The sequence below is a fragment of the Ochotona curzoniae genome, unplaced genomic scaffold, assembly GCF_017591425.1.
Source record: "Ochotona curzoniae isolate NIBS_2020 unplaced genomic scaffold, NIBS_Ocur_1.0 contig_4105, whole genome shotgun sequence".
Classification (NCBI taxonomy): domain Eukaryota; kingdom Metazoa; phylum Chordata; class Mammalia; order Lagomorpha; family Ochotonidae; genus Ochotona; species Ochotona curzoniae.
In genome coordinates, this window is record NW_024466129.1 from 10,542,078 (window position 1) to 10,569,271 (window position 27,194).

The following is a 27,194-nucleotide window of genomic DNA, read 5'->3' on the forward strand; positions in this document are numbered from 1 at the left end:
TGTGTACTATGAAAGAGTTATCAAGAGGGAGACAGAGATAGTTCGTGGCTGCGCTTCAAGTGGCAGCTTTACACACTATGCCACGACACCAGCCCCTGGTTTTCAAATGTCAAACTCTTTAAGGTCTCCTTTCCTCTCTGCACCCATGTAAGAGATATATAATCTGCATAACTAGTGTTTACCTCCTTAACTGTGAGCCACAGCATCACACTCTCCATTCTCATCGATGCATGAGAGGCCGGAAAGAGACTTCCCTACACTTGTCCCCAGCCACTGCTTACAGCTGCCGTCACCAAGCACACAGCAGGCGCACTCACAGAGGAGCATCCGCCCTGTGAAGTTCAAGATTATCAGAAACCGAACCTTTCGTGTTAATGTTCCCTCGCTTTTTGACCTTCACACTTATTAACGATGTGAAACAAGTGTGTTTCAAACCTGTGTTCTTCACATCGCTTGTACCGCTAGACAGCATTAAAAGTCTCCCTGCGTGGTACCTGACAGTCCCCTCCAGCACTGCATGTGGCACCTTTCCAGAAGAGTAGATGGAGATTCAGAAGGAAAAGTCCGGGCGGAAAAAAAAGAGAGAGAGAGAGAGAGAGAGAGAGAGAGAGAGAGAGATCTGTCCCACTAAATCATGTGATCTTAATAGAAATGGATGCTTAAATTTAAAGACTAAGATTTTTATCAACACAATGTCCTACTCTTAACATAAACGGAAATCTATCACACATGGGCTCCTCTACAACAAGGGAAGGAATAGGGATTAAAGGAACATGGGTAGAAACAAGATTTTTGCTAAAAATGATCAAAGTGAACTGGAAGCCAAGGAAAGATGAAACGGGAAATGTCACGCGAGTACAAGACGTCTGGCTACGGTCACACGAAGCGGGCAGCAAGTCCGTCTTCAAAACAACTAAGCAGCTGGACCCCACTGCCCCTCCAAACCCATCTTGAGACGTGGAAATCAACAGAAGTTACACAAGAGAAGCACTTATTGCTCAGAGCTGAGAACGATGCAGCCTGCAGCCTTCTAACCCAGCTGCTCCAGGAAGCCCAGGATGGGGCCAGAACCCCAGCGGAGCGCAGTGCAGCACACCAGTCCAACGGGTAAGTCAGTGAGTCAGTGGGAACGTCTCGGGCAGGCCCAGAGGTCCGTGCGCTTCTGGCCATTGGCCTGTTTGGGACAAGCAGATTTGTCAGAAATGCTGAGAAACCTACTGGAAAAACTACAGAAGCAAAAGAGCCACACAAGGCCCGTGAGACCTCCTCACGTGGTGCCTGGGGAGCTGGTGGGGCTGGAGCTTCGGCTTACCCACGAACAGGTCAATGACCACAGGTGGCTACGTGGGGTCCAGGGACCTGGGCACAATCTCTTCAGGATCCCCAGCCGGCCATCAGGTTAGCGGAGTGAAAGCCAAGCCAGGCAATGAAAAGAAAATACTTGGCTTAAGCCAAATAAAAAACCCCAAACTACAATATATCAAAAGTGAAGCAGTAAAAAGTAAAAGTAGTTAAAAACAAGGTCTAAAATTGATAATTTGAGTTTTTATCCACTCAAAAAACCTATTAGAACTAGAAGGGGGAAGTTATAAAGACCACAAGGAACAACAGAGCTGAGGTAAATGAAAAAATAGAAAGAAAACAAAAACCCACCGAAATTCAGCTGGTTTTTGGATATCAACAAAATTGATATTCTTTTAACTGATAAAAAGATAAAAAGACAAATAACCATCAGAAGGAACAAGCAAGGATGGATCACAACAGACCCTGCAGAAATTGAAAGGGCGGCACAGACAATTTTACATCAATACAAGCAAATGGACAAATTCTATAAAACACACAGATATCAAAACTGACTCAAAAACAAAGAGCATCAGAATTCTATGAACTAAAGACACAATCAGCTAATCACTTAAAATTCTTCAAAGACAAAAATTAGGTCTGAACAGGTTTACCGGCAAATTCTATCTAATGTTTAGGGAAGAAAGGCTAACAATCTGACACCATTTCTTCTAGAAAACAGAAGAAGAAACACTGCCCCACTCATTCGTTGAGCCTGGTATTACCCTGACACAAAGGTAGACACAACAAAACAAAAGAACGTTCCTCATAAGCATACATGGAAAGAAAAACTCGTCAAACCTTCATCTCGCCCAGGACCACTGCTGCTCGCCCAGATGGGTGCTGCTTTCCCAACTGCTTACAAGTGTTGGTTCTATCTGACCAAGTGATAATCCCTACATGAAGATGAACACGCTATAAGACCATCCGCAAGAAAGGATGCATACAAGTTGGAGTGAAGCAGGCATCCCACGCAGGCTCAGATGGGTGTATTTAAAGTGCACAGTTTTTCAGAGTGTTCATTACCAAGCGATACTCTAGGGCAGGGAGGTACACAGTCATCATGGCTCAGCACGTTAAGCCGCCGTCTGAGTTATCACACGCTGGAGGGCTAACTCTAGCTGCAGCATGTTCTCTTCTGATCCAGTGCATTACTAACGCATCCTGGCAGACGCCAACGGTGGCTCAGACGACACACTCAGATGGTCTCCTGCCACTGGCTTGCCCAGCATGGCTGGGGGGACATTTGGCAAGTGAACCAATAAACAGAACACTCATCTCCCTCTCTCTGCCCTTCAAGTTCATGAAAGCAAAACACTTAAAGCAAATGAGGTATAAGCTACCCTGCCTAGTTTAAAAATCTTTTATGTCAGAGTTTTCAAATTTGATGACTCGGGCCCGGCGCAATGGCGCAGTGGTTAAGGTCCTCGCCTTGCACGCCAGGGATCCCATATGGGTGCCGGTTCTAAGCCCGGCAGCCCTGCTTCCCATCCAGCTCCCTGTCTGTGGCCTGGGAAAGCAGTCAAGGACGGCCCAAAGCTTTGGGACCCTGCACCCGCGTGGGAGACCCGGAAGAGGCTCCTGGCTTCAAATTGGCATAGCATCGGCCATTGTGCTCACTTGGGGAGTGAATCAGTGGACGGAAGATCCTCCTCTCTGTCTCTCCTCCTCTCTGTATATCCGCCTTTCCAATAAAAATACAAAAAAAAAAAAATCTTTAAAAACATTTTTTGATGACTCAGAAGTTCTTGGAAAAAATAGAAAAAAAAAACTTAAACTTTAAGTTTACTCTGGTGTAAAAGTTTGAAATCCAAACATACTTTCTTTTTTCATACTATTTCTGTGGACTTTTTCCAAGAACTCTCTTCTACCTTAAGAAACAATGACCTATCAAATCTATAAATTTATATAAAATTCTACTGAAATGATGGTTCCTGGCAGTGCAACCTGATTCCAACATTCAAAAATCCACTGTAGGACCTGATGTGGTAGCTGAGGAGTTAACTCCTTGCTTTGCACGCCCGGGACCCCATATGGGCGCCGGTTCTAACCAGGCGGCTCCGCTTCCCATCCAGCTCCCTGCTTGTGGCCTGGGAAAGCAGTGGAGGATGGCCCAAAGCCTTGGGACCCTGCACCTGCACAGGAGATTCAGAAGAAGCTCCTGGCCTCTGGCCTCAGAACGGCTCAGCTCTGGCCTTTGCGACCACTTGGGGAGTGAACCATCAGATAGAAGATCTTCCTTTGTGTCTCTCCTCCTCTCTGTATATCTGTCCAAGAAAAATAAAACAATCTTTTGGCGCGGTGGTGCAAGTGGTTAAAGTCCTCGCCTTGCACGCCCGGGATCCCATATGGGTGCCGGTTCTATCCCGGCAGCCCCGCTTCCCTTCCAGCTCCCTGCCTGTGGCCCAGGAAAGCAGATGGCCCAAAGCTTTGGGACCCTGCACCCGCGTGGGAGACCCAGAAGAGGCTCCTGGCTTCAGATCGGCATAGCATCGGCCATTGTGCTCACTTGGGGAGTGAATCAGTGGACGGAAGATCCTCCTCTCTGTCTCTCCTCCTCTCTGTATATCCGCCTTTCCAATAAAAAAATAATAAAAATAAATCCTAAAAAAAATGCACTGTACCTGTGTTCAGTCATGCTAGACTCCGACATTACAACCATCTTTCTTTTTACACACTAGTTTCTGGTTGCCATGCCAAGTGGAAGCAATGCTGGGCCAGGATATTCTCTACTGTGCAGTCACATCACCTACCGACTAATACTGTCTTCAGTAACATGGGCAAACGAAGTAACTGTGGTAGTTCTGTTCTCCGAGAAAATCGAGTTATTTACTTGAAAGTCGGCTATAGGAGGACAGGATGAGCTATTTGCCAATTTTAGTCCCAACAGCAGGGACTGGGCCAACCCAAAGCCAGGAAAGAGCCTGTGGGCCCTCTTCTAGCGTTAGCAAGGAGGTGGGTCGGGAGTAGAGCAGCCAGATCAAATCAGTACCCACACAGGGATGCCAGCATGGCAGGTGGTGGCTATCCCTAGCATACAGTAACAATGGCCCCAAGAAATTCTTCTATGATGATAAAGACACAAAAATCTTAAGAAGCTCCCTGGTGAGCTTAACTGCCTGGGGGCTAATGACAGCTAGAGTAGTGCTGTGTTCTAAGTGCTACAGAGGAACAGGGGTTTAGACTCCAGGCCGTCTGCTCTGGTGCCCCACATTAAAATGCCTGGCGTACTTAAACACTTCTTGGATTAATCCATATTTTAAAAACTGAGTAGTCTTGAATATGCTTAAAAACATAGTATCAGAATACAAAGCTTACAACTATTGTCAGGATATATATATATGTTTGTATTACATGTCACGACTACAATGAAAGGCTAAGCTCGGGCTCAGACATAGTAGGAAGCACATCAGAATACATGATGAGGGGCAGGTGTGTGTGTGGCACTGCGGCCACTGCCATGATGCCAGCATCTCACGGAGGAGTGCCTGGCTTGGCCCCCAGCCCTCAGCTTTTGATCCAGCCTCCTGCAAATGTACAGAAAAAAACAGTGACGGCTCAAGTACCTGGGCACCTAGACTGACTTCCGGGCTCCTGGCTTCAGCCTTGTCAAGTTCTTGCCAGATAGAAACCGACTCTATCTCCACTCTCCGCCTCTCAAATCATGTGTTACAAAGGGCCTCTTCTTTCCTCACCTCTTTCGAGAACTGGAATTTCCTTATGCAGAGAGGAATACTAGGTTTTGTCTACTAGTGTTGCTGACACCATGGAGCCATGTCTCATGGAGGACACATTAAACAGCAGCATGCAAAGACAGGAAGGAGTGTCCACAATGAGCCTGTACTGGCCGGTCAGGACCGCTCCGCTGCTGCTCGGCTCACTTCACTGTGGCTGAATTCCACCCAGCACTGGCTCTGCCTTCCAAATCTTTCCTGCCACGTAGTTCCTTGCCACCTGCTCACTTGGCCTGACATATCCTCCAATGCCAAGGTCACTCTGTTAGGGAGCTGCTAGGTAGTTCTCACAGCAGGCCTAACTTGAGGTCATGCCATGAGTTTCCTACAAGCACAGGGCCGCTTCACATCAAGTATGCGTATTTGTCATCAAAGAGAGATGAAAAACATCCAAAACAAGTTTTATACCTTACGTAGCTTCAACCTATAACACAATTTGACAACACAAATTTCCAAGGCACTCCTGGACCTTAGTCATCAATAACTTGTTAATAATTATTTGAACATCTACATATTCAAAATGTTGAAATGTCTACAAAAACAGTGACGAAAAATGTATTGTTTGTCTATGTCTGTATAAGACACTGGTGTTCTTTTCATGCTTCTTTAAAAAATGAGTGGTGTTGGGCCCAGCAGCATGGCCTAGAGGTTAAAGTCCTTGCCTTGAACGCACTAGGATCCCATATGAGCACCGGTTCTAATCCCGACAGCCCCGCTTCCCATCCAGCTCCCTGCTTGTGGCCTGGAAAAGCAGTCAAGGATGGCCCAACGCTTTGGGACCCTGCACCCATGTGGGAGACCCGGAAGAAGTTCCTGGATCCTGGCTTTGGATCGACATAGCATTGGCCATTATGCTCACTTGGGGAATGAATCATCGGACGGAAGATCTTCCTCTCTGTCTCTCCTCCTCTCTGTATATCCGACTTTCCAATAAATAAATAAATTAAAAAAAAAAAGAGTGGTGTTCTGTTAGTACCGTTGTCCTCATTTTTCAGATGAAATCGAGCCAGGCCCCAGGTCACACGCTTAGTGCTTGGGCATCTCAGGGTTCCCAAGACATGGTTCATGATGCCTCCTGCAGGGGGCGCTGACATCAGCCCATTCAGTATGTGCGAGTGCTGAGAGAAGAGGGATTGACCAGCACTCAAGGCCTTCCAATTAAATGAAGGGCTAACATAATGTACTTCTGGTTTTCTCTGATGATGACGGCAAGCTCTCAAGATTTTTATATATATATATATATATATATACACACACATATATATATAAAGACTTAAATATAAACAGCAGGCTTCTTCATCTTATAAGAAAAAATGGAACAAAATTTGGAGAATATTCTCCTAATAGGATGGAAACTATTTGTAGAGGACATTTGTAGTTCCCACTTTGGAAATGGTCAGCCCACAGAACGTGCTGGCATGTCTATACTCACACCAAGATATAAGAAGCATAAGCGAGCGCCAAGGCAAAGGAAAGCCACCCATTTATCATTTAAACCTCTGCAAACAGCTACACGTTAAAAAAAAAAAGATGCCAAAATTATTCATACTAAGTCAACTGCAAAAAAACTGTTGATTTAAATGAGGAATGTAAGCAAAGTAAGTGATGTGTACGGACGGAAAATAACTTTTTATTTATAAAAAGTTTGCTTAGAACCTGAATTTCAATAAAACAGTTCAGCTTTGAACTCTTCACAGGCAATATGCTTGAATACAATTTTAAACTGCCCATGTTTTCCAAAATGAATGGAGAAAAAAGTAGTCCGACTCACCTCAGACAAAAGGAAGAGTACTTCGTCAGACTTTTTTTTTACACAAACGAGTATCCTTTAACGAATACAGTAAGGCTGCCCTGGACTTACGTTCATTTTATTTTGTATGTATGCACATATTAATCTCCCCACCTAACTGAAATGAGCTTAGGTGGGACTTTCTATCAGCTTAATCATTATTTTAAAAATGAGATTGGAAGCCACCAATATTAGCAGGACAAATTTATTTATAACAAATGGTTTAAACGTATAGATCAAAATGCCTATTGATACTGTCAGGGCTTCTTACAATTTGACAGATCAAATCTTACTTTCATTCTTAAACCGTATGAAGAAGTGGTATCACTGCCTTGCATTCACTAGCGAGCAAATTGATTAATCCCCCTCTATAGAAATCTCAACTCTTGATTATACCTATCACACGTTAAGCAGCATTATTCTAGAGTGACAACACTTGACAAATTCCCCAACCATTTTTCTCAGCCTTTGTGGCCCTGCTAGCTTGTATTAACCCTGATGAAAAATTAATTTTCCTTATCTTCTTCTAAACCCCAAAATCCAAATCCACCAAAGTGGCAACTCTTTCTGTAAAGGTATTATGAAAACCTCTAAAAGATTAATTGCATGTCTTCAGGTGACATTAAATTAATTTCTGTACTCATGACAGACATTTGATACTCCACACTGAGAGGCCCGATAACATTGTGAGGACAGAGAGGAGGACAGTGGCGCGGTGGCCCGGGGCAGCCTCTCAGGAATTCTCCTGCCGATAAGGGCGCACTTCACTGTCACCCGCAGTGTTGCTGATCTCACAGCCCAGACCGCACTGAACAGGTTTCTATTAGCTACAACAATGCAGTGCCTATCCCTGTAATCTTCATACAGCTCATTCAGAATCTGCCCAGTGAATGATATGCCGGCTACAGGAAGTTTCTAAATATAAATACATTTAGGCTTCTCTGTTTTTCTTTTAAGACAGCTGGGTTAAACGAGAGAAGACAAAAATACAAACTCTTCCAGGTTTCCTAGGTCAATTTCCCAGTTACATCACTGCGGTGTGCTACAAGGTGAGAACATTTCACATTTGCAGTTTTCTCTATTTTCTGCAATGAAGTCTTATAGGATGGCACCCGGGCAAAGCACAGAACCAAATCTAAAACACCATCTGCCTGATTCTAGAAATGCGTCTACACAGGTTGAATGAAAGCCAGATCCACAATGCTGAAGACAGACCTCCTGACTCCTGAGTTTCACAGGAGGATTCCCTCAGCACACGTGCTCAACTTTGTACAAGAAGCAATGAAAAAGTTAACAGAAAATGACTATCAAGAACAAACAAGTTTTGCATCAAGATAAACTTCCTGTCCTGTTCAATTTTTCTATGAACTTTGAACTTCCTTTACAGTAGGGTGAGACTATGTAACCATTACGCAAATGCCCACTCTCCCTCTTAAAGCTGCAGTGCCAACTGCGTTCTTGTTGAAAGAAACAGTAAATCACCGATACTTTTACATTAAAATTTAGAATGTACTTGAAATGGCTCTAAATCCCAGAAACAGGAAATGACTAGAAAGATCAACTCCCCTCCAGAAGTAGCCTGTCAATGGCCTAGTTTAAGAAATGTGTCATAGAACAAACTGTAACCACATCAGTCCCTCCCTTCCTCTCTTTCTCTACTTCACTGAGCTAAGATCAGACCTGCGCTGAGGCTTCCAAGTACTTACAGCCAGGAACTGGGCACACCTAGCACCCAGCCTCTACTCTGTGAACTGGACTGGGTGCAGAGCTGAGGCAGACGAAGCCAAGGGGAGCTGGACATGCTCAAAGGATGACAGAGACTAACAAGCAACACAAGAGCCAGCCTGAAGGGGGCACTCCCTGCCCGGCACCAAGGGGTCATCACACCAAGTAGGGACTCCGAAGCCCACACTGCTGCGGAGTGAGGGAGAAGTGTCAGCACAGGAGTGAGACAGCAGCAAACCATCCCTGCTTGCTAGCAGCAAGAAAGCGCGCAGGCACTAAGACAGTCTGAAAGTCTCTTCTGGCAAACCACTACTTACAAAGGCAAAGCTATAACTCCACAAGGAGGCCTGGCAAATGTCATCCCACCAGGTCAGACGGGACAAGCCTCCCAAACGAAGACCATGTCAGAATGGCACAACCTAAACTTACCAGGAGGACGCATTAGACAAACCAAACTGAAAGGATATTCTACTGATCCCTGCACTTCAAAAACGCCAATGGCATCAGCCATTCCAGGGAGCCCATAAATGAGACCCAGGACCCTGGACCAGGAGGGAGGGGGGATGGCTGTGAAGGATATAATTGGGACATGCGACAGCAGAGCAATGTAGCACTGAGACCTTCTAATTTGTGAGAAGACACAACTGTAGTTTCCTAAGAAACTCTGTGCTGAGGAAATACTCATGTCCATAGGTTTCAATCTTTCTGAACTAATATAAACATCTTTAAATTCTACCTTCAACCACCTTTTTGAAGTACCATCATGTACTGTTCTCCAATCTATTTGCAAGTGGTTTCTGGGGAAATTTTGTGTGTTGTGTGTGTCATCAAAGGACGGAAAAAAAAAAAAAGACAAAAGGATAAAGCAAAAAAGGCCAAATGGCAGCACCTGGCTATTCTGGGCAAGGGGCAGGGTAATCCTTCTATGTCCTCACAAGTTCTCTTCAATCGCACTGTCCTGCACAGTCCCCCAGAACAGAGCAGGTACGTACGCAGATCACCTCTCCAAAGAAAAGCTGGCAAGAAGAGGAAGGAAAGAAATCTACAAATACAGGCCAATCCCCAAAAGCAAGATCACACAAAATAAATTGCGACCTTCTGTATGTAGCATTTTGACAGCTTTTTAAAAATAAAATACAAGAGTATCACAATCGGACAGCTGGCTTTCCTGCTGGGACATTCTGTGCTTCTGCCATTTCCTGTGTGGCCAACAGAACAAAAGACTGTTTACTTAATTTGCTGCCAAATTCTTAAAATTTTCATTACCTTGATCGGAAAAAAAAGCTGCCAAATTCACTATTTGCGTTCACATTTTCAAATAGCACTCTAGACAGTTATTTCAAATAGACCAATTTTTAACCTAAAAGTACAGTGATATGTACTGAGGCACGATCGTGCGCTGCTCACTGTACACGTATTACAGCATTTCATCTTCACAACAAACCCAGAAGGAGGTAATCTTCCTCGTGCTGATGAGGAATCTGCAGCCAGAGAACAAGAAGACAGGAGACGAAGAGAAAGATGCAAACAGCACGAGGGCGGCCATTTTCCCTCCACTGAAGGCCAGCATCCGACCAAGGAACTTCCCACGGCTCATGCTTCTTCCATGCTTTTCCCTTGAGTCTCCACCACGAGAACGGCGGTAGGTAGCCACAGCTGCACACTAAACACATCTGTTTTCTGCATTTACTCTCAGAGCGACTTGCTGGATTATGTAGTCAGTTTAAAACGCATGACTTAACAAGGTGCTCCTTTGGCTTCTCAAAATTAAACGTATAGAAGTAACAGTCCAAGAAAGGCGCACAGGAGAGAAAAAAAATCCATCAAATCCAACTCTACATGGACTATTCATATCAACAACACTCAGAGACACACGTAACGGCACAAACCCTGCTGCTAACTCAAAACACTGTAAATAATATTAATTTGTTCCTGCTGCAATCTTGCCTATCAAATATAAAAAAATGACAGGTGGCCTTTCATAAACATACATTACTGATCTTGTGGATACACATTCAGGATACTTCAAAAAGCTTGTGGAAAAGAGTTAAAAAGATACAATTATTTTGACACAAAACAATTCAAAATTCATGCATATGAACTATCTCCAAAATACTTCAAAAGGTTCTGGAAAACAGTTAAAAAGATCTCCAAAATTCAGAAAAAAGGCATATTAGAAAAAGTCATGCATGAGTTTCAAAAGTTTTTTTGCACCAAAACCTTATGTTTCAACTGTCTTCCATGAACTTCTTGAAGTACCCTCTCATTTTTTTTTTAAAAGATTTATTTTTATTGGAAAGGCGGATATACAGAAAGGAGAGACAAAGAGGAAGATCTTCCATCTGATGATTCACTCCCCAAGAGACCACAACGGCCAATGCTATGCCGATCCGAAGCCAGGATCCAGGAACTTCTTCCGGGTCTCCCACGCGGGTGCAGGGTCCCAAAGCTTTGGGCCATCCTCGACTGCTTTCCCAGGCCACAGGCAGGGAGCTGGAAGGGAAGCGGGGCTGTCGGGATTAGGACTGGCTCCCGTATGGGATCCCGGGCGTGCAAGGTGAGGACCTTAACCACTGCGCCACTGCGCCGGGCCCGAAGTACCCTAGCATTTTAACTGTGGTCGCTTAGTGTAGCACAAGTTCTTGAATGGGAGGTGCTATTCACAGTAATGACCCTGTATCCTGTCTGAAGACACTAAAATGCAGAGACCACTTCCTAAACGCAAGGGGAACTTTTCATCAAGATACGATAGTCATAGCTGGTTAACACGTTAAATGAAATTCTCTCTAGCAAGCTTTATAAATAAGATATTTAAAGATGCTCTAAGTATTCTGAGTCCAGGGCTCAGAGTAAAACGATATGGGAATATTTGCCAAAACCAGAACACATTTACTAAATAAATAATGTAAACATACAAATAACATTCAATATCAGTACAATGTTCAAGTTATTACTCCCAACATGTCCAACTCCTGTCAGCCCCTCGCCAGGGGTCAGGTTCACTCCCGGGGACTGAAAATGACTTCAGGATTGGCGTCAACAGAGGGCGTCCTGGAGCACGCACGCCACAGCCAACAGCAGCAGAGAGCGACCTGGTTACAGATGCCCCTTCAGCAGTTAGGCACAGAAATCAAAGTCAAACGCCAGCTGATGTAGCAACTCTGCAACTGACAACTGTATTGTCTTACAAAGCTCCCACTCGCCAAGAAAAACTAAGCGGGGCTGGGGGTGCAAGTTTCAGACATAACGAGTAAGTCCAAGATGCTCAACATGCTCTTGCAGGAGCTATTGGAATGAAGTTTTAATATAAACACGATGGTTAGTTAATGTAAGAATTAAAAAAATTTTTTTTCTTCAAAGTGCTAGTTTGGCAGATAACTATGTTTCACAGAAAATTCCTTTTTTTCCCTTCCTATTTACTATAAAATTAGCATCTATTTCTGAGAAAGACTTGGTATAAATATATATATATAATACACACACACACACACATATATATATATATATTTAGAAAAAAAGCAATAATTCCAGGATATTTTTTGAAAGGTGTTTACCAGCTGTCTCTTTCCTCCACTGCAGAGCTGTATACAGTTAGATGTGTCTACAGTTCAACACACTGTGTGGAGATGGCTGCTGTGTCACAGGAGCCTGCAGCTCAAGGAAAAGAATGAGACAAAGGGGCAGGCATCTGGCCTGCTAAGAGGACCCTGACCGCTATCAGACTCTCTGCTCCGAGAAGCAACAGCAGCGGCTCAAGGTACAGGAGATCTGCACCGAAGCCCTCGCTCTGGGCTTTGGCTCCCAAGTTCATGGCTGAGGGAATCCCACGAGGGATGGAGCAACTCGGAGCATCCACGCTCTGTCTCTGTCTCTCTGCTTCTCAAGTAAAAATGACACTGGACACTGATTAACACAGTATGCTTAAAAACCAAGGCCAAGGGCCGGGCACGATGGCACAGTGGTTAAGGTCCTCGCCTTGCACGCCCAGGATTCCATATGGGCACCGGTTCTAATCCCGACAGCCCCGCTTCCCTTCCAGCTCCCTGCCTGTGGCCCAGGAAAGCAGTTGAGGACAGCCCAAGGCTTTGGGACCCTGCACCCGCGTGGGAGACCCGAAAGAAGTTCCTGGATCCTGGCTTCGGATCGGCATAGCATTGGCTGTTGTGGTCTCTTGGGGAGTGAATCATCGGACGGAAGATCTTCCTCTCTCTCTCCTCTCGGTATATCCGCCTTTCCAATAAAAATAAATAAAATAAATCTTAAAAACCAAGGGCAAAAGACAAGGGCCATGATATACTCAGACACCGGTGACTGGGCTCCCAACCGAAGATACCAAGCACACCTAAGCTCAATCCACATAACATAGTCCATCAATATTCTAAGCTACCATCAGCAGACACAGCAAAGATTCAGATCAAAGTATGGGTCCTACGGATATTTTCACTACAAAACCTTTAATTTATATTTTGAATAAAATTTTAGCAAAGTTTATTCTTAGTTTACAAGTGTATGAATGAAGACCTAAAACTTCGTTTCGCCAACCAACCAACTAGCAAAATGAGCTGTTCTTAATCCACCACTGTAACAGCCACGTTGCTGCCACTCCTCTTCCTTGCTCAAGCCCACGTGGCACTGATCTGGTAGGGACTAAGAGCTGGATATGATTTGATTCTGCTGCACGTATTTGTGTCTGTTTTCTAAATTATCAGCAGTTGGTGTACTGAAAAAGCGTATTACAGTTTCTCTGCTTGCTTCCTCCAGTAATGACTCAAGTTACATCATCGCGGAGTACGATGCTGGCAAAGGCCAGGACAACTGTTACAAGGGTTCACTGCGCGCGAGCTAAATCTCAGTTCATGCAGCTAAGTAAGACCATACAGAAAGCACGGGAGGGAAGCATTCAATAGGATGCTTCTTCATAAGACCGCCTTCTATAATAGCAATTAATTTGTAGAAACTTTCATTCTGAAGTACTAAAACTTCTCCAAGCTACCGTGGAGAGCCACAGCTCCCGTGGCCCGACAGGAAACGATCCCAAGTGGGCGCTGCTCACAGCTGGGGGAGAAGCGCACGCTGGGGGAGAAGCACACGCTGGGGGAGAAGCACACGCTGACCGGGAGAGCATTAAGATCAGACCCTCGAGATCTCAACTGCAGTTCAGTAAAAGAGAAACTTGCCCTGATACAGACAGGTGCTTGGCCCAGGGCTGCCTAATGCGCACACACTCTGTCCGCCAGTCCCACTCCGCTCACTTGCTACCTGAATCTAGGCTTGTGCACAAGATACTTGCTCGGTGTAAAGGAGCACTTTATTTTTAAAACAATCTTGGTGATTCCAGGGGGCTTCATTTTAGTTACCACAAACTTACTCATCAACATTTGGACATCTTATTTTATCTGTAAAAAGCAGATAAAACTGAGAAACACTGAACTTTGGGACTGTAGTACTGTTCTTCTTTGGAAAAGAAGAAAAACAAGACTTTGAAACAACTGAAAATGAAATGGGTTCCAGCTGGAAGTAGCATTTAAATGCTGACTTCAGATGGATAGAAATTGGTCTACATGCTTGTAACAGAAGCAATTTTAATTTTCCTTCATCAAACACGTGGTCTGGAAATGAGGACAGAGTCTAAGTGAAACATTCAAAGAGGCACGCGTAAATCTCATCAACTTACCCCGCCTGACAACTTAATCACCCTGACCTTGGAGCTGACATGCGGCCCGTCTCCGCTGCCACTGTTGGCCCGCTGCATCACAGTCCTTTTGACGCCGGGTTTTGTGTCTGTGGGCTGGCTCTGGACAGATGCCACTCGGGCAGTCTGGGAGGCAGCTGGGGGCTCCTCCGCATCTGCAGGTTTTACCTGCAGCACTTTGTGCAAGGGCTGCGCTGGACTCGGAGGTACTGTTCTGGTCTGGCGCAGATGTTTCAGCGGTTTCGTCTGCTGTCCTTGATACTGCGTGTTAGCACCGGATGGGACAAAACTGGATGTTTTGGGCTGAACATTTGAGACGGTGACATCTTGGCTTTTACCAAGCAGTCTGTTTTTCACATTCGGTCTGCACTGCGCGCCTGGATAGGGTAACAGTGGGTTCCCGTTGGTGGGCGAGGACGCCGCCGTCTGCTCCTCTGCTTCTGCCGGGGGCTGCGGACCGTAGAGCTGCTGCTGCTGCTGCTGCTGCTGCGCCAGCCGCTCCAGCAACTCCTTCTTCCTGGCACCAGCCTGCTGTTGCCGCCGTAATTCTTTCTGCTTCAAAATTTCTTCTCTTAGACGTTTCTGCTCTTCTATCTTTAAGCGATATAACCTTGTTTCTTCATCTTCATCAGGAAACTAACAGGAAAAGCAAATATGGTTAACTTTGCTGTACAAGGCCAGCTGACCATTCTAGTCTACTTCCACAAAACAGGAAAATACATTTTTCAAAATCCCTTTAACTCAGCAATGGAAAGAAGTCTTTGAAGATTTGCTTTAAAGAGTTTAAGTGTAATTATCAGGGGAGGAGAAAAATTACACGGCTTCAGCTAATTTGGAAACTCTTATCAGAACATTGGAAACGAAATAATATAAATTTCCACTCATTTACAAGTTTGAAACCAATTAAACTACTCATTTAAGATATCAAAATATGCTTCAAATGGAAACGGCAACAGCAGAGAGGCCCCGCTGTCACACGGGTTTTATCTGGCTCTTTCCTGACAAACCAACAAAAGGTGGGTGTAAATGACCTGAAAGGCACTGATTAGAACTATTGATTTTTCGTACAGAATTTTCAGCTTGATCTCAAACTCATTTGTCACAGAATAATTGGTTATAATGAACAGCACAAGTCAATCTCTCTGACCTTGAACTCATGCACCCTCCTCAGAATCAAAATGTTGCCAATTGCGGTATTGGAATATTAATGGTACATAAAGAATGCCTTTAATGTTCCAGCTCCAAACCATGCTGAAAGTCCATTAAAAAAAAATTGTTAAAAAAGACCAGTAACTTTTATAAAAAGCAGCAAAAAAAAAGTTTTGTAAATTTTAAGCATTGATGAAAATTTGTACAATTCTTTTAAAATCGTCCATGCATATTCATAGATACCTTTTTGACAAGCTTTATTTTACCTGTAATTCCACTATTTAAAAATACTGCCCACCCTGGATGAAAACGGTTCAGACAATCATGCAACCGGAGGGTTAGCTGACACCTGGCGGTGTCACACAGGCCTGGTTCATGACCTCGGAAGGTGTTCTGGGTTACCCGACCTCAAAACGTGGAAGGGATATCAAAGCCAACGCAAGAGTGACGCTAAGGACTGCACACAACGCGTGCAACGGCAGGAGGACAGCACACTCAAGGACGCACACACGCACACACGCACTCACAGGGCAGCAAAGACCCACTGCCTCAAACACAGGAATGATTGCTCGTCGTAAGGCTCTTTTGCCAAGCAAGTGATAAAAAGTTGTTCCAGAATAGAGAGAGAAATAATTTTTAGAAAGACCTGTGTCTGACTAAACTCTGAAATAGTGCATACTTAGCTGATGAAAATAAATACGTTTCTTCTTAAAAAAGCAGTTTAAGGGGTCAGCACCATGGAGTGGTAAGACTAAGCCTCTGCCTGTGGTACTAGCACCCCGTATAGATGCCAATAAAAGTCCTGGCTGCTGCATTTCCAGTGCAAGCTTGTTGCTTCTGGCCTGGGAACGGAGGGAGGATGGCCCAGGCCCTGGGCCCCTGCGTCCACGAGGAAGGCCTGCGAAAAGCTCCTTGCTCATTTGGGGAGTGACCCAGCGGATGTGAGACCTGCGTCTCCTCCTCTGCCTAAGTCTGCCTTTCAAGTAAAAAGAAAAATAAATCTTAACTCATATTTGTACTAAGTAGGTAAACATTTCAATTAAAAAAACGCTTTAAAAATTTTAATCTAGTTCCAATTTACACATAAAATTAAAAGCAAACAACAAATTAAGACATCAACCTTAAACAACAGTGACCTACAAGATTTATTTCATGCATAAGTATTTTTTCTTTTAAAGATTTATTTATTTTTATTGGAAGGTCAGCTTTACAGAGGAGAAACAAAGAAAAAGATCTTTTATCCAATGCTTCTCTTCAAGTGGCCACAACAGCCGGAGCTGAGCCCATCTGAAACCACAGCTTCTTCTGGGTCTCTCGTGCAGGAGCAGGGTCCCAATGCTTCAGGCCTTTCCCCACTGCTTTTCCAAGCCACAAGCAGGGACCTGGATGGGAAGCAGAGAAGCCACGACAAGAACCCACTATACGGGATCGGCGCATGAAAGGGGCTATGTACTAGGCCACTGTGCTGGGCCCCATAAAGTATCTTTACAAAATTTTGGGGGGGAAGGGGGTGACACAGTAGCCTAGCAGCTAAAGGTTCTTGCCTTGCACGTACCATGGTTCCCATATGGGCACCAGTTCTAATCCCAGCAGCGCCACTTCCCCTCCAGCTCCCTGCCTGTGGCCTGCAAAAGCAGTGGAGGACGACCCAAAGCCTTGGGACCCTGCACCCGCATGGGAGACCTGAAAGAGGCTCCATGCTCCTGGCTTCGGATCAGTACAGCTTTAGCTGTTGCAGCCACTTGGGGAGTGAATCAGCAGACAGAAGATCTTCTTCTCTGTCTCTCCTCTCTGTGTATCAAACTTTCCAATAAAAAAAAATTGTTTTAAAGACATTTTTTTTAAAGATGAAGAGATAGAGTGAGAAAGAGAAATATCTTCAGTAATGATGCATTCTCCAAATGGCTTTAAGGCCAGGTCAAAGTCAGGGTCAGGAACTCTCTCCAGGCCCCTCCCGTGGGCGGGAAGGGCCCAATCAGATTATCTTCCACTGCTTCCCGGGCATGTGAGCAGGAACTGGATCAGAAACAAAGCAGCTGGGATAAAAACCAGGGCTATAATATGGGTGACAACTTCACAAGCAGTGGCTAAGCCCGCTGTGACACAATGCTGTAGAGCAACTCTTCACAACGATTTTCTGGAAGAACTTTCTAGAAGTCTAACTGAATTACCTGGTCAGATGTGGCTGCTACTATGGCTTAAAGGTCACTTCCCTCATATTTGCTCTCCAAGTAATATTTCTTTGACTTAATTTGCTCAGCTACATCAGTTTACATGAGTTATGACCGAAGTACACAAAGGATGATAAAATTTTCAGCAAGGAACTCTTTGTAAACTGCCTCAATCCATCTTTAACAATTTAAAAACAAATTGACTTTAAAACCTTGGGGCTGGCGTAGTAGCTCAAGAGGCTAGTCATCTGTCTGTAAGTGCCAGGATCCCATATGGGCACCAATTCATGCCCTGGCCGGTCTACCTGCAACCAGGCTCTTTGCTCACGGCCTGCAAAAGCAGCAAGGAATGACCCGAGGTCTTGGACCCTGCACTCACGTGGGAGCCTGGGCAGAGGACTCCTCTGATAGGACCAGCTCTGGACTCCTCTGATGGGACCAGCTCAGCTCTGGCCATCGTGGCTGCTTGGGAAGTGAACCAACGGAGGGAGGGTCTTGTTCTCTGTCTCCTCCTCCCTCTGTAAAAATCTGCCCTTCAATTAAAAGTATACAAATCTTTAAATTAATAAATAAAGCAAAGGTCTAGTAGAAACTTGTTAAATGTTAACTAAATATTCTGACTCCATTACATTTCCTTTTTGGTACTGCTATTAAAAGTGTTACAATAATTCATTGGGAACTCAGTATTTTGACATTAACTGGCACTCTGAGAGCACAGTCAGAATGTCTCTGAGGACGCCCACATGCCATCTACAGTCCCAGGGTTCGAATCCCAGCACCGTTTCCAGTTTCCTGCTAATGTGCCCCCTGGGAAGCAGCAGGTGTTGTTGAGTTCAGTTGCCCACATGTGAGACTGGGACCGAGACCTAGCCTCCTGGCTTCGGGCAGGTGGCCTCATCAGACAGAAGGCATCATTCCAACAAAATAAAGATCGATTTTTTTTAAACAAAAATCATAAGCGTTAGTTTTTATAAAATCAAGGCATAACTTAAATTCTTTTCTAAAGAAACACTTCATTATATCATCATTGATATTAAGCTACTCTACTCTGCTCATCTACATAAATTCTGTCAATACTAACTTCACTTACACATACTTGTCCCTCACCATGTCCAGACATACACAAAGCCTTGTTTTATCTTCATTTAATAAACAGACTGAAGTTTGAGAGAAGTTGAAGACTTTAGCTGGCAACCATGATCTGCATTTCTTACCTATACCTCCAGCATCCTTCATCTATTTAAAAACTGCCCATGACAGAGTATTTCCAGGGTCAGTGGAATGCAGCCCACAGGCAAAACCTGGCCCATGTCATTCCACACATTTCACAAGAACATAGACACACTCATTCATGTCAAAACCATATCAGGAATTCCTTCATGCTAACATTGTTGTTGTTTTTTTAAGTAATCAAGACAATTTGAACTCTGAAGTCTACAATATCTACAGAATAATTGAGCCTTTCACAAACACTTTGCTAAGCTCAGTATATATTACCTGCACAAATATACAAAAACTACTACTGCAAAGCAATGAGGACACAGTACGAATCTTAAGAACATGACTGTTCAATTTCAAGGAGGATTCAGCTGAAAAGTAGAAAAGTTCTATAAATTCCTTGCTGGAAGAGGGGGAACTTGAGGGTGTAGTTTGTAGTCTTCCTGCAAGACTAACTCTTTAATAAGGAAAATGTCCTACCTCTGGCTCCGTCTTTGCTTCTTCTGTTGGCTGAGGCACGGGACTGACCGGCTTCACCTTCACTTCCGCCTTGGCCGGTGCGCTCCGGGCAGGTTTGGCCTGAGCCGCAGGAGTGGAGGAGCAGCGGCTGCTTGCTTCTATGACGTGTGAGGGAGCGATGGGTAGCTCGCGCAAATTGCTGTTCCGAGGAGCGGTGGGCTGCATTTGCTGCATTGGTCGTTTGGTGACATTCTGAGATGTTGCGTTCTATCACAAGAACAACAGCAACAACAACAAAAAAACTCATCACAGTTGGAAAGAAACATAGCAAAAGGAACATATAAAGACACAGTTATTAAATAAAAATGTAAGAAATCATTCTAATCAGAAAGTGACTTTCTGCTCTGGGGGCAGATACTTATCTCCTTGGTCAATTTCGCTTATGCCTAAATACTGCCTGATCACACCATAAGTACACATCTGGTGTGCCTACAGATAAGCCCTCAAGCCCTCCGTGTAGAAACCATCATTTCAGCTGGGGCTTCCATACACGAACTTACACCTTTAACAGAACAGCAGCAAGTCTATCTGCCAGCAGAAGTCAACTGGATTAGTGGTACTACCATTTTTACTTAGTCTTCAAAATTTAAAGTGAAAAAAACAAACAAACAAATCAAGCATTAAGTCAGTGTCCAAAACAAAACGATAAAAGTACCAGAATGCTTTGTGAAAGAGGAAATTCTTGGTCTTAAAAGAACCAGTAGTGCAGAAAGCAGACAGTTCCTAGTGTTCAGGGTCAGGTAACTAAGGGCGCATGCGCATGAAAGTTGTCTGCCATTGTTCAAACAAACGAAACCCAGGTTAAAAAGCACTCTTCTCAGATCCAGAAATCCTTTCTTATTGCCTAGACCATCTTCATCACATTACTTTAAGACACGAAGAGATGGCTTTTAGGAAAACGAAGTTCCAAAGTAGTTACCAAACATGCTCGAAGCTCAGGGGGCAGAATGGGACATTACTGACACCTCCTCAAAGCCTCATTTAGTAGATAATGAAATCGAAATTCGTGAACGTTCGAAATCTCAGCAGGAAACCATGACCTACATTTATTATTTATACCTACTACATTCTGTGCCTACATAAAAATTAGCGATACATGACATTATATTCAAAACAAGCTACATCTAAAAAAAAAATCAACAGTTAAAAAGTCTCAGAAACCCACACGAGTATCTGAAGAGTCAGCAGGATACGACTCACAGGTACAGGCTGCTCCTACAGCTGCGAGCACGAGCCACACTGTGCAAAACATGAGCCATGCTCGTGAGAAACCACACTACGAAAGCCTCAAGTTACTTAATGCAGCTCAAGGCGATGTCTGCCGGATCGAAACTCACTGGGGTCAGGGAGACGACCTTCAGTCACTCCTGTATTCCAAGCAAACACACAGCACCCAACAACAGATATTGAATTCAGTGTCCCTGAATCCATTCACTTGCAGCTCATTTACAGCCCAGAAGCAATCTACACATCTCAAAAAAGCAAGACACTGACAAAGGCAGAGTGACTCGGAACCCAAGGGTGCTTCCCCAAGCTATGTGTCAATTAATCATCACTACATACATGTCCAACAGGTGCAGGAACGTCAGATGTTAAAGTAAACATCTTAAGGCACAAATGCAATCAGTTTTTTCTACAGACAGGCAGGCAATCTCTTAAGTGTTTTTAAAACACATTCGCTTCCAAAAAAAAAATGTATTGCAGATGTTTTAATGATTTAAATCATACTGGAAAATAAGCTAGCTCAAAAATCACACCCCCACAAAGCTCCAAGTTAAGAGATACCCCTGGACTACAGGCTGATGTCACTGCGTGGTACCTACATGCCTGAGCCCCTGGCGCTGGGAGCACTGCATCCGGCTGTTGTTCGGCTGAGGCTGAGCAGTCTGCACGTGGGGCCTGAACTGTGCCTGCGCCATGGGCATCAGAGGAGGGGGAGGAACAGAGAGGTGATGGTGGTGCTGGGGCTGGTGCTGGGGCTGGTGCTGCGGAGGGGGCTGGTGCGGCGGCTGGTGCGGTGGCTGGAGCGGCGGCTGGTGCTGGTGGTGCTGCGGCTGCTGCTGCTGGTGCTGCGGCTGCTGCTGCTGAGGCTGGGGCTGGGGCTGATGTGGAGGGGGCAGCGGAGGATGCAAGGGCCCCTTTCGTTCCAAAAGAAACAGAAACAGGTTTGTAAGTGAGGAAGACACTTCTGTGCCAATTAACTTTGAAAACCGCAACAAAAATTCACTGAGTACAAATCAACATAAATCTACCTGCAGACAAGACAACGGTATATCAAATGCAGTAATAAGCGACAAACCACCACAATAAATGTAATATTCACATTAAACCCTTTCAATCCAGTAATTTCAAGAATGCATCCAAAGGAAATAACTGAAAGGGCCATTACACATCCTTAGTATAGCACAGCTAGTTCCCTGCGGCTCTGTAATACCGAAGTACTGAAATAACACACGTGCAGCAGGATCAGCAGCACAAAGGTACTCTTGTCCAAAATTTGTTAAGTGATACGATGGAAAGTAACTGACATAAAAGCATCCGGGTGATACATTAGCTGGCAGGAAGAAACTCACGGAGATGAGGATGGATACTTTAAAAGAGACTGAAAAAATGCTCACCCAAATATTAGCGGGATGATTTAATTTCCTTTTCTTATACCTGTCTACATTCTAATCTTTCTGAAATGCAGACGCATTTTTCTTTTGTCATAAAATGAAAAAAACTTTAAATATTATTCTCCTTTAACACTGCAAATAATAACCTAGTTTAGGTGCCTTTTTTAACTGACTCAAGTAGAGCATCAACAAAATTTTTTCATAGTGAGTTTAAGTTACAGAAAAACATACACTAATGTGACAGTAACTCAAGTCAACCCAGGAAACACAACTCCATCAGCAGAGGGCACTGATGCCTTCCAAAAAAAAAAAAGTGAACAGCAACTCACAATGTACTTCTACTGCAGAAACTTAATTCACCAGCGTACCCATAAAGCATTTAAGAAATACTGCAAAGATGAGAAAATGAGTGAATGAAACATGCCCCAATCTTACTAACAGCTCATCTTAGGAATTTTCCCAATTTCTCCAAGTACTAAGGAAATAAACAAGATTGTCGAAAAGGTCATCTTAAGCAGTACATTTAACATCAATGTCCTTATTCGTCAATCACAAGCTAACCAGAAATTAAATTTTTTTCTTTCATGAAACATGGTATCACACACTTCACCTGTCCAGTTTCACTCGTGTGCATACCTGCAGGTTGGGCTGGGCATGGGTGGGCAGGAACGGCTGTCCCGGGCCAGGGAGAAACGGCTGCCGAGGAGGAATGAAAGGTCTCGTGGTGGCTGCCCCTGGCTGGCTAAAGTGCAGGATGCCCACGGGCCCCGGAGGCTGCAGGGCTGGCCTGACGGGCCGCTCCCTCGGGAACACGGGCTGCTGTCCCTGCTGACTGAACGCTGGTGCTGGCTGAGTAAACGGTAGGGGACTCTGCGTGGGCACAGGGTGACTACTATTGAGAAGTGTGGGCGGAGGCGGCGGTGGTGGTGGACTTCGTTGCTCCAGAAACAGGTGACTCGGAAACCTCGGTTCACCTGAAACTGCAAAGTAACAACATTACCTTCAGATCAGAAGACCAGGCATTTCTTAGAAATAGTTTTACAGTCTCTCAACAGACAACAATCACAGTTGGCAGAAGCCCATGTTTGAAAGCAATGTAGATCTTCCCTTTTGTTTCCAGATCTCATCATCGGTCACTTTTCAAGCCAATTTTTTTAAAAAGACTGATTTGAAAGGCAAAGCAGCAAAGAAGGAGCGACAGACAGAAAGATGGCTTGAAGATTCCGGTAATATACAATTATAGCATTTCCAACAAAATGCACAATTCTGGAGCAAAAACCTGACATTCCAGTCACAACCTATCGGACACTACCTTCGATGAAAAGGCAAAGCTATAGCTTTCCAATGCTGCAGTCACTCTTTAAGTACCTCCCAGGAAGAAAGGGTCTCGGTCCTGGGGCGGGGGTGGTGCTCTCCACTGCTCCTGGAGAGGAAGCCGGGGCGGCTGGCTGAAGGTGTTGGGAACCGGCCCAGGTGTGTGCTGGGGAAACTCCGGAGGGCCCTAAAGAACAAGGGCAGGAAAAACGGGTCAAAGACAGCAACAGGCTCTTTAAATTTCATAGTGCATACATACTTGCAGATTTTCCCGTGAAAATATCAATAACTCATCTGCAGACAGTCCCTCCTTCACACACACAGCTGCGTATTACAAAATACATGACTGGGCCACAAAGCCAAAAACCAAAAGAATCCTAAACACTCAATGTTTAAATATTATTTCAATATTATTATACCACAAGAATATCATTTTTAAGCATACTGAAATCCATGTAATTACTGACCTGGTTTCCCATTAATCCAAAACACTAAATGTCTACTTTGAACATTCATGACATTTATCTTCTCAAAAATGCTATTCTTTGCTATGTATTTAACAGAGGGATAAGCCAAAGATATGAAGCTGCTTTATTAAAAAAATTCAATTTGTACCATAATAAAAATAGGCAATCTCTGACATGTCAGAAAAATGTGAACTGCTTAAGAAACCAAATTACTACTGCAAGAAAAATATTACACAGTTGGGTTCCTTTGAATTAAAAAAAGAAAAGAAAAACTTTAAATAATGCTTACAGATGAAGAGCTTTCAATGATATAATGTTACTAGTGCAACATTATAGAGACAAACTAAAACTACTTCATTTTCCAGTCGGTTCTTCAAGCACTCATGACGGTGTTTTAAAATACCATATTTACCTATGAAGTCGCATAAAGAAATTAGTGGTTAAACCACTGCTTGGAATTCCCACTTCTCTTATCACAGTGCCTGGTTCTAGGTCCTGCTCCAATTTCAACTCCAGTTTCCTAATAATGTGTACCCACTGAGGATCGAGCATTTGGAACCCTGCCGTCCTGGGCATTACACTGATTTATGGGTATCTGGTTTCAGGCCTGACCCATTACCAGCTGTCATAGGATATGCCCAACAAACTGCCCCTCTGCCTTTCAAATAAAATCAAACAACAAAAAATCTGTTTAACTGTTCTCTACTTCAAATAATAAAAGAAATGCTCACAATTATTTTCCCTGCTACACGAGGAAATATTTTATCATCATCAAAATACCATTCACTCAGAGAGGCTGAGAGGAGAACAGAGGTTATCGCAGGCTGGACAGAAAGGGAGATGGGAGGGGAAAGCTCATCTTGGGATGCTGCGTTGCAGGTGGAAGGACTGATCTAGTCCACAGCCGACTGCGGACACTGACATACTGAACTCAAACCACGCAGAGGAAAGGAATTCAGATGTATTGCCTCAAATAGATGAAAACTGTCTGAGACGACATACAGGCTTACCTCGATTCAGATATTATGCAATGTATATCAAAACATTCACAGGCTACTCTACAAATACGCAAAATTTCTATGTCAATTAGAAATAATTTTAATAGCGCTTCATTCTTTGGAACTTAGCTAATGTTTCTTAGCTTCTTATAAAACAGATTCTTCCTTATAAATTTAAAATTCTAATGCATTGTCATTTTATTGCTGACATGATTAGCAATTTCCTATAAAGTGGTATATCATCTTACATCAAGCCACATTTTCTTCTTTCGACCCTTTAAAAGCTTGCTCTACTGATGGCACCGCAAGGGCAACCCAAGTGAACACGAGTATAAACACCTGACGTTCTATCAAATGCTAATGACATGGTTAAAAACAAATATGGTGTAAGGAAAAACACACAAAAGCTATATTTACTGAAGTATGTGAAACAAAAAAGCCCTAAAAGCTTAAGTTTTGCAACTTCTGCTTACTACTTTAGGTGACACCAAAGAAATCCCGCTCATAGCAATGTCTGATTACACACGGGCAAGGTTCCTGATTGGCACTGCTTTACATACATGCAGGCCGAGTTACAAAGGATCTTCACTTCCCTAATCAATGTGTACACTGTGTCACCATGTTAATTTGTGACTTTAACAGTATAATGCTGTGATAAAATATTCTTTAATATTTTGCTTCTGATAACATGCTAGAGAAATTATTTTTAATAACAGGCTATGGGCCCGGCGTGGTGGCGCAGTGGTTAAGGTCCTCGCCTTGCACGCCCGGGATCCCATATGGGCACCGGTTCTATCCCGGCAGCCCCGCTTCCCTTCCAGCTCCCTGCCTGTGGCCCAGGAAAGCAGTCGAGGACGGCCCAAGGCTTTGGGACCCTGCACCCGCGTGGGAGACCCGGAAGAGGCTCCTGGCTTCAGACCGGCATAGCATCAGCCGTTGCGCTCACTTGGGGAGTGAATCATCGGACGGAATCATCTTTGTCTCTCCTCTCTGTATATACGCCTTTCCAATAAAAAAAAATAATAATAAAAACAAATCTTAAAAAAAAATAACAGGCTATGATGCCCTGCTAGTTACTAAACCTGCATAAGCAATTTTAGGACTTGCCTAATTTCTTCCACTGCTAAATTATTTTTTCATTCTAAAAACATTCTCATTTTTTTTCTTTGAAGTCAATGAAATTGGTGGCATGTGTACTTACTGCCAAATACAGTATATTTCATCAAGTAACTTTAATGCTCTATTTGTAAGTATAGCATTGATGTTTTATCTTTAGTTTTATGTGACAGTATTATGTTGACATATAAGTTGAGCATCCCTAATCCAAAAAGCCAAAATCCAGTAGACTCAGCTATTTGAAATTGAGCCTTCCACACTCAGTTTTACGTGTTAGAAGCTCTGGAGTTTGGGGTTAAGGATGCTCAAAGCAACCTGTACAAGCATCTCAAAAATATGGCTTAGGCTAATCCTGAAAACTTACAAGCCAACAATAAATTTGCAATTAAAGGTTCTGGGTGATTTCAAAATAAATAAATAAATAAATAAATGGGGTCTCTTGTGGTAACACAGAAGAATAAATACTTGCCTGCCCTCTGGCCTATGGAAAGGTTGAGTTAGTCACACTGCCTCCTAAGTATAATTTTAGTAAGACTGGCAGAGGAAACCTCCTTTTCTGACAAAACTCTAAGTTTTCCTTCAGCAGTTTCACGACTGTCCTTATATTGGGGAAGAAGGGTACAAAGGAAGGTTTTCAAAGAGATAAATGCAAACCATTCATCAAAATAACCTATACCGAGAAAGGTAAGACTCATCTAAAACACATTGCCAAGACTCTAAAAAGGGAAGCATCACAGCCTAAAACAATCTAATAGCTATAAAAGATGACAAAATGTAAAGCCTTTTTAAAATGTATATATATTTATTTGTTCATTAACCTTCACCTTAGAAAATAAAACTACCACCAACAGGACAAACATTTCCACCTTTAAAGTATGATGATGAATGACCGGGCATTCTTCAGATCTGCCTGCGGTTATTTCAATAGGTTCATTTTCGTTTGCACAAAATGGCTCATGGTTTTATAGCCTCGATGCCCAAGTTTGGTCAGGGCGAATTTCCAGGCAGAACAGGGAGACTCATCACTCTCACCTGGAATTCAACCCGCTGGAGAACTACCATCTGTCAGGGCCGGTCTAGAAAGGAGCTGGACCACACAACCTGAGGAGTCTGCCCTCACCAGCAAACTGTGGGTCAGCAATGTTCCCACAGCCATGAACGAGCTAAAACAGGAACTCACAGCAGGTCAGAAGGCCACGGGCCAGGCAAGCAGCCGTAACAGGACCAGACCAGGGAGACGTACCCACAGCACAGGGAGATGCAAGCCTGCACCTCCAGAGTCCGGGGCCACTGGCTGCTCACAAAGAGGTAAGATGAGTTAAGTACCCATCATCCGGCTTATCTAA

The 27,194-nt window shown here is 43.9% G+C and overlaps 1 protein-coding gene across 1 annotated transcript in view; it reads right to left on the minus strand.

Annotated features, from left to right (window-relative positions):
* RBM33 (RNA binding motif protein 33) overlaps positions 1-27,194 on the minus strand; it is a 120,322-nt gene that overhangs the window by 12,778 nt on the left and 80,350 nt on the right. Inside the window, exons 10-14 of the mRNA XM_040984376.1 lie at positions 23,322-23,454; positions 22,590-22,933; positions 21,162-21,476; positions 19,300-19,545; positions 14,264-14,917 (exon numbers count right to left, since the gene is read on the minus strand). Coding sequence (XP_040840310.1) covers positions 14,264-14,917; positions 19,300-19,545; positions 21,162-21,476; positions 22,590-22,933; positions 23,322-23,454 — 1,692 coding nt within the window. The remainder of the gene's footprint in view (positions 1-14,263; positions 14,918-19,299; positions 19,546-21,161; positions 21,477-22,589; positions 22,934-23,321; positions 23,455-27,194) is intronic.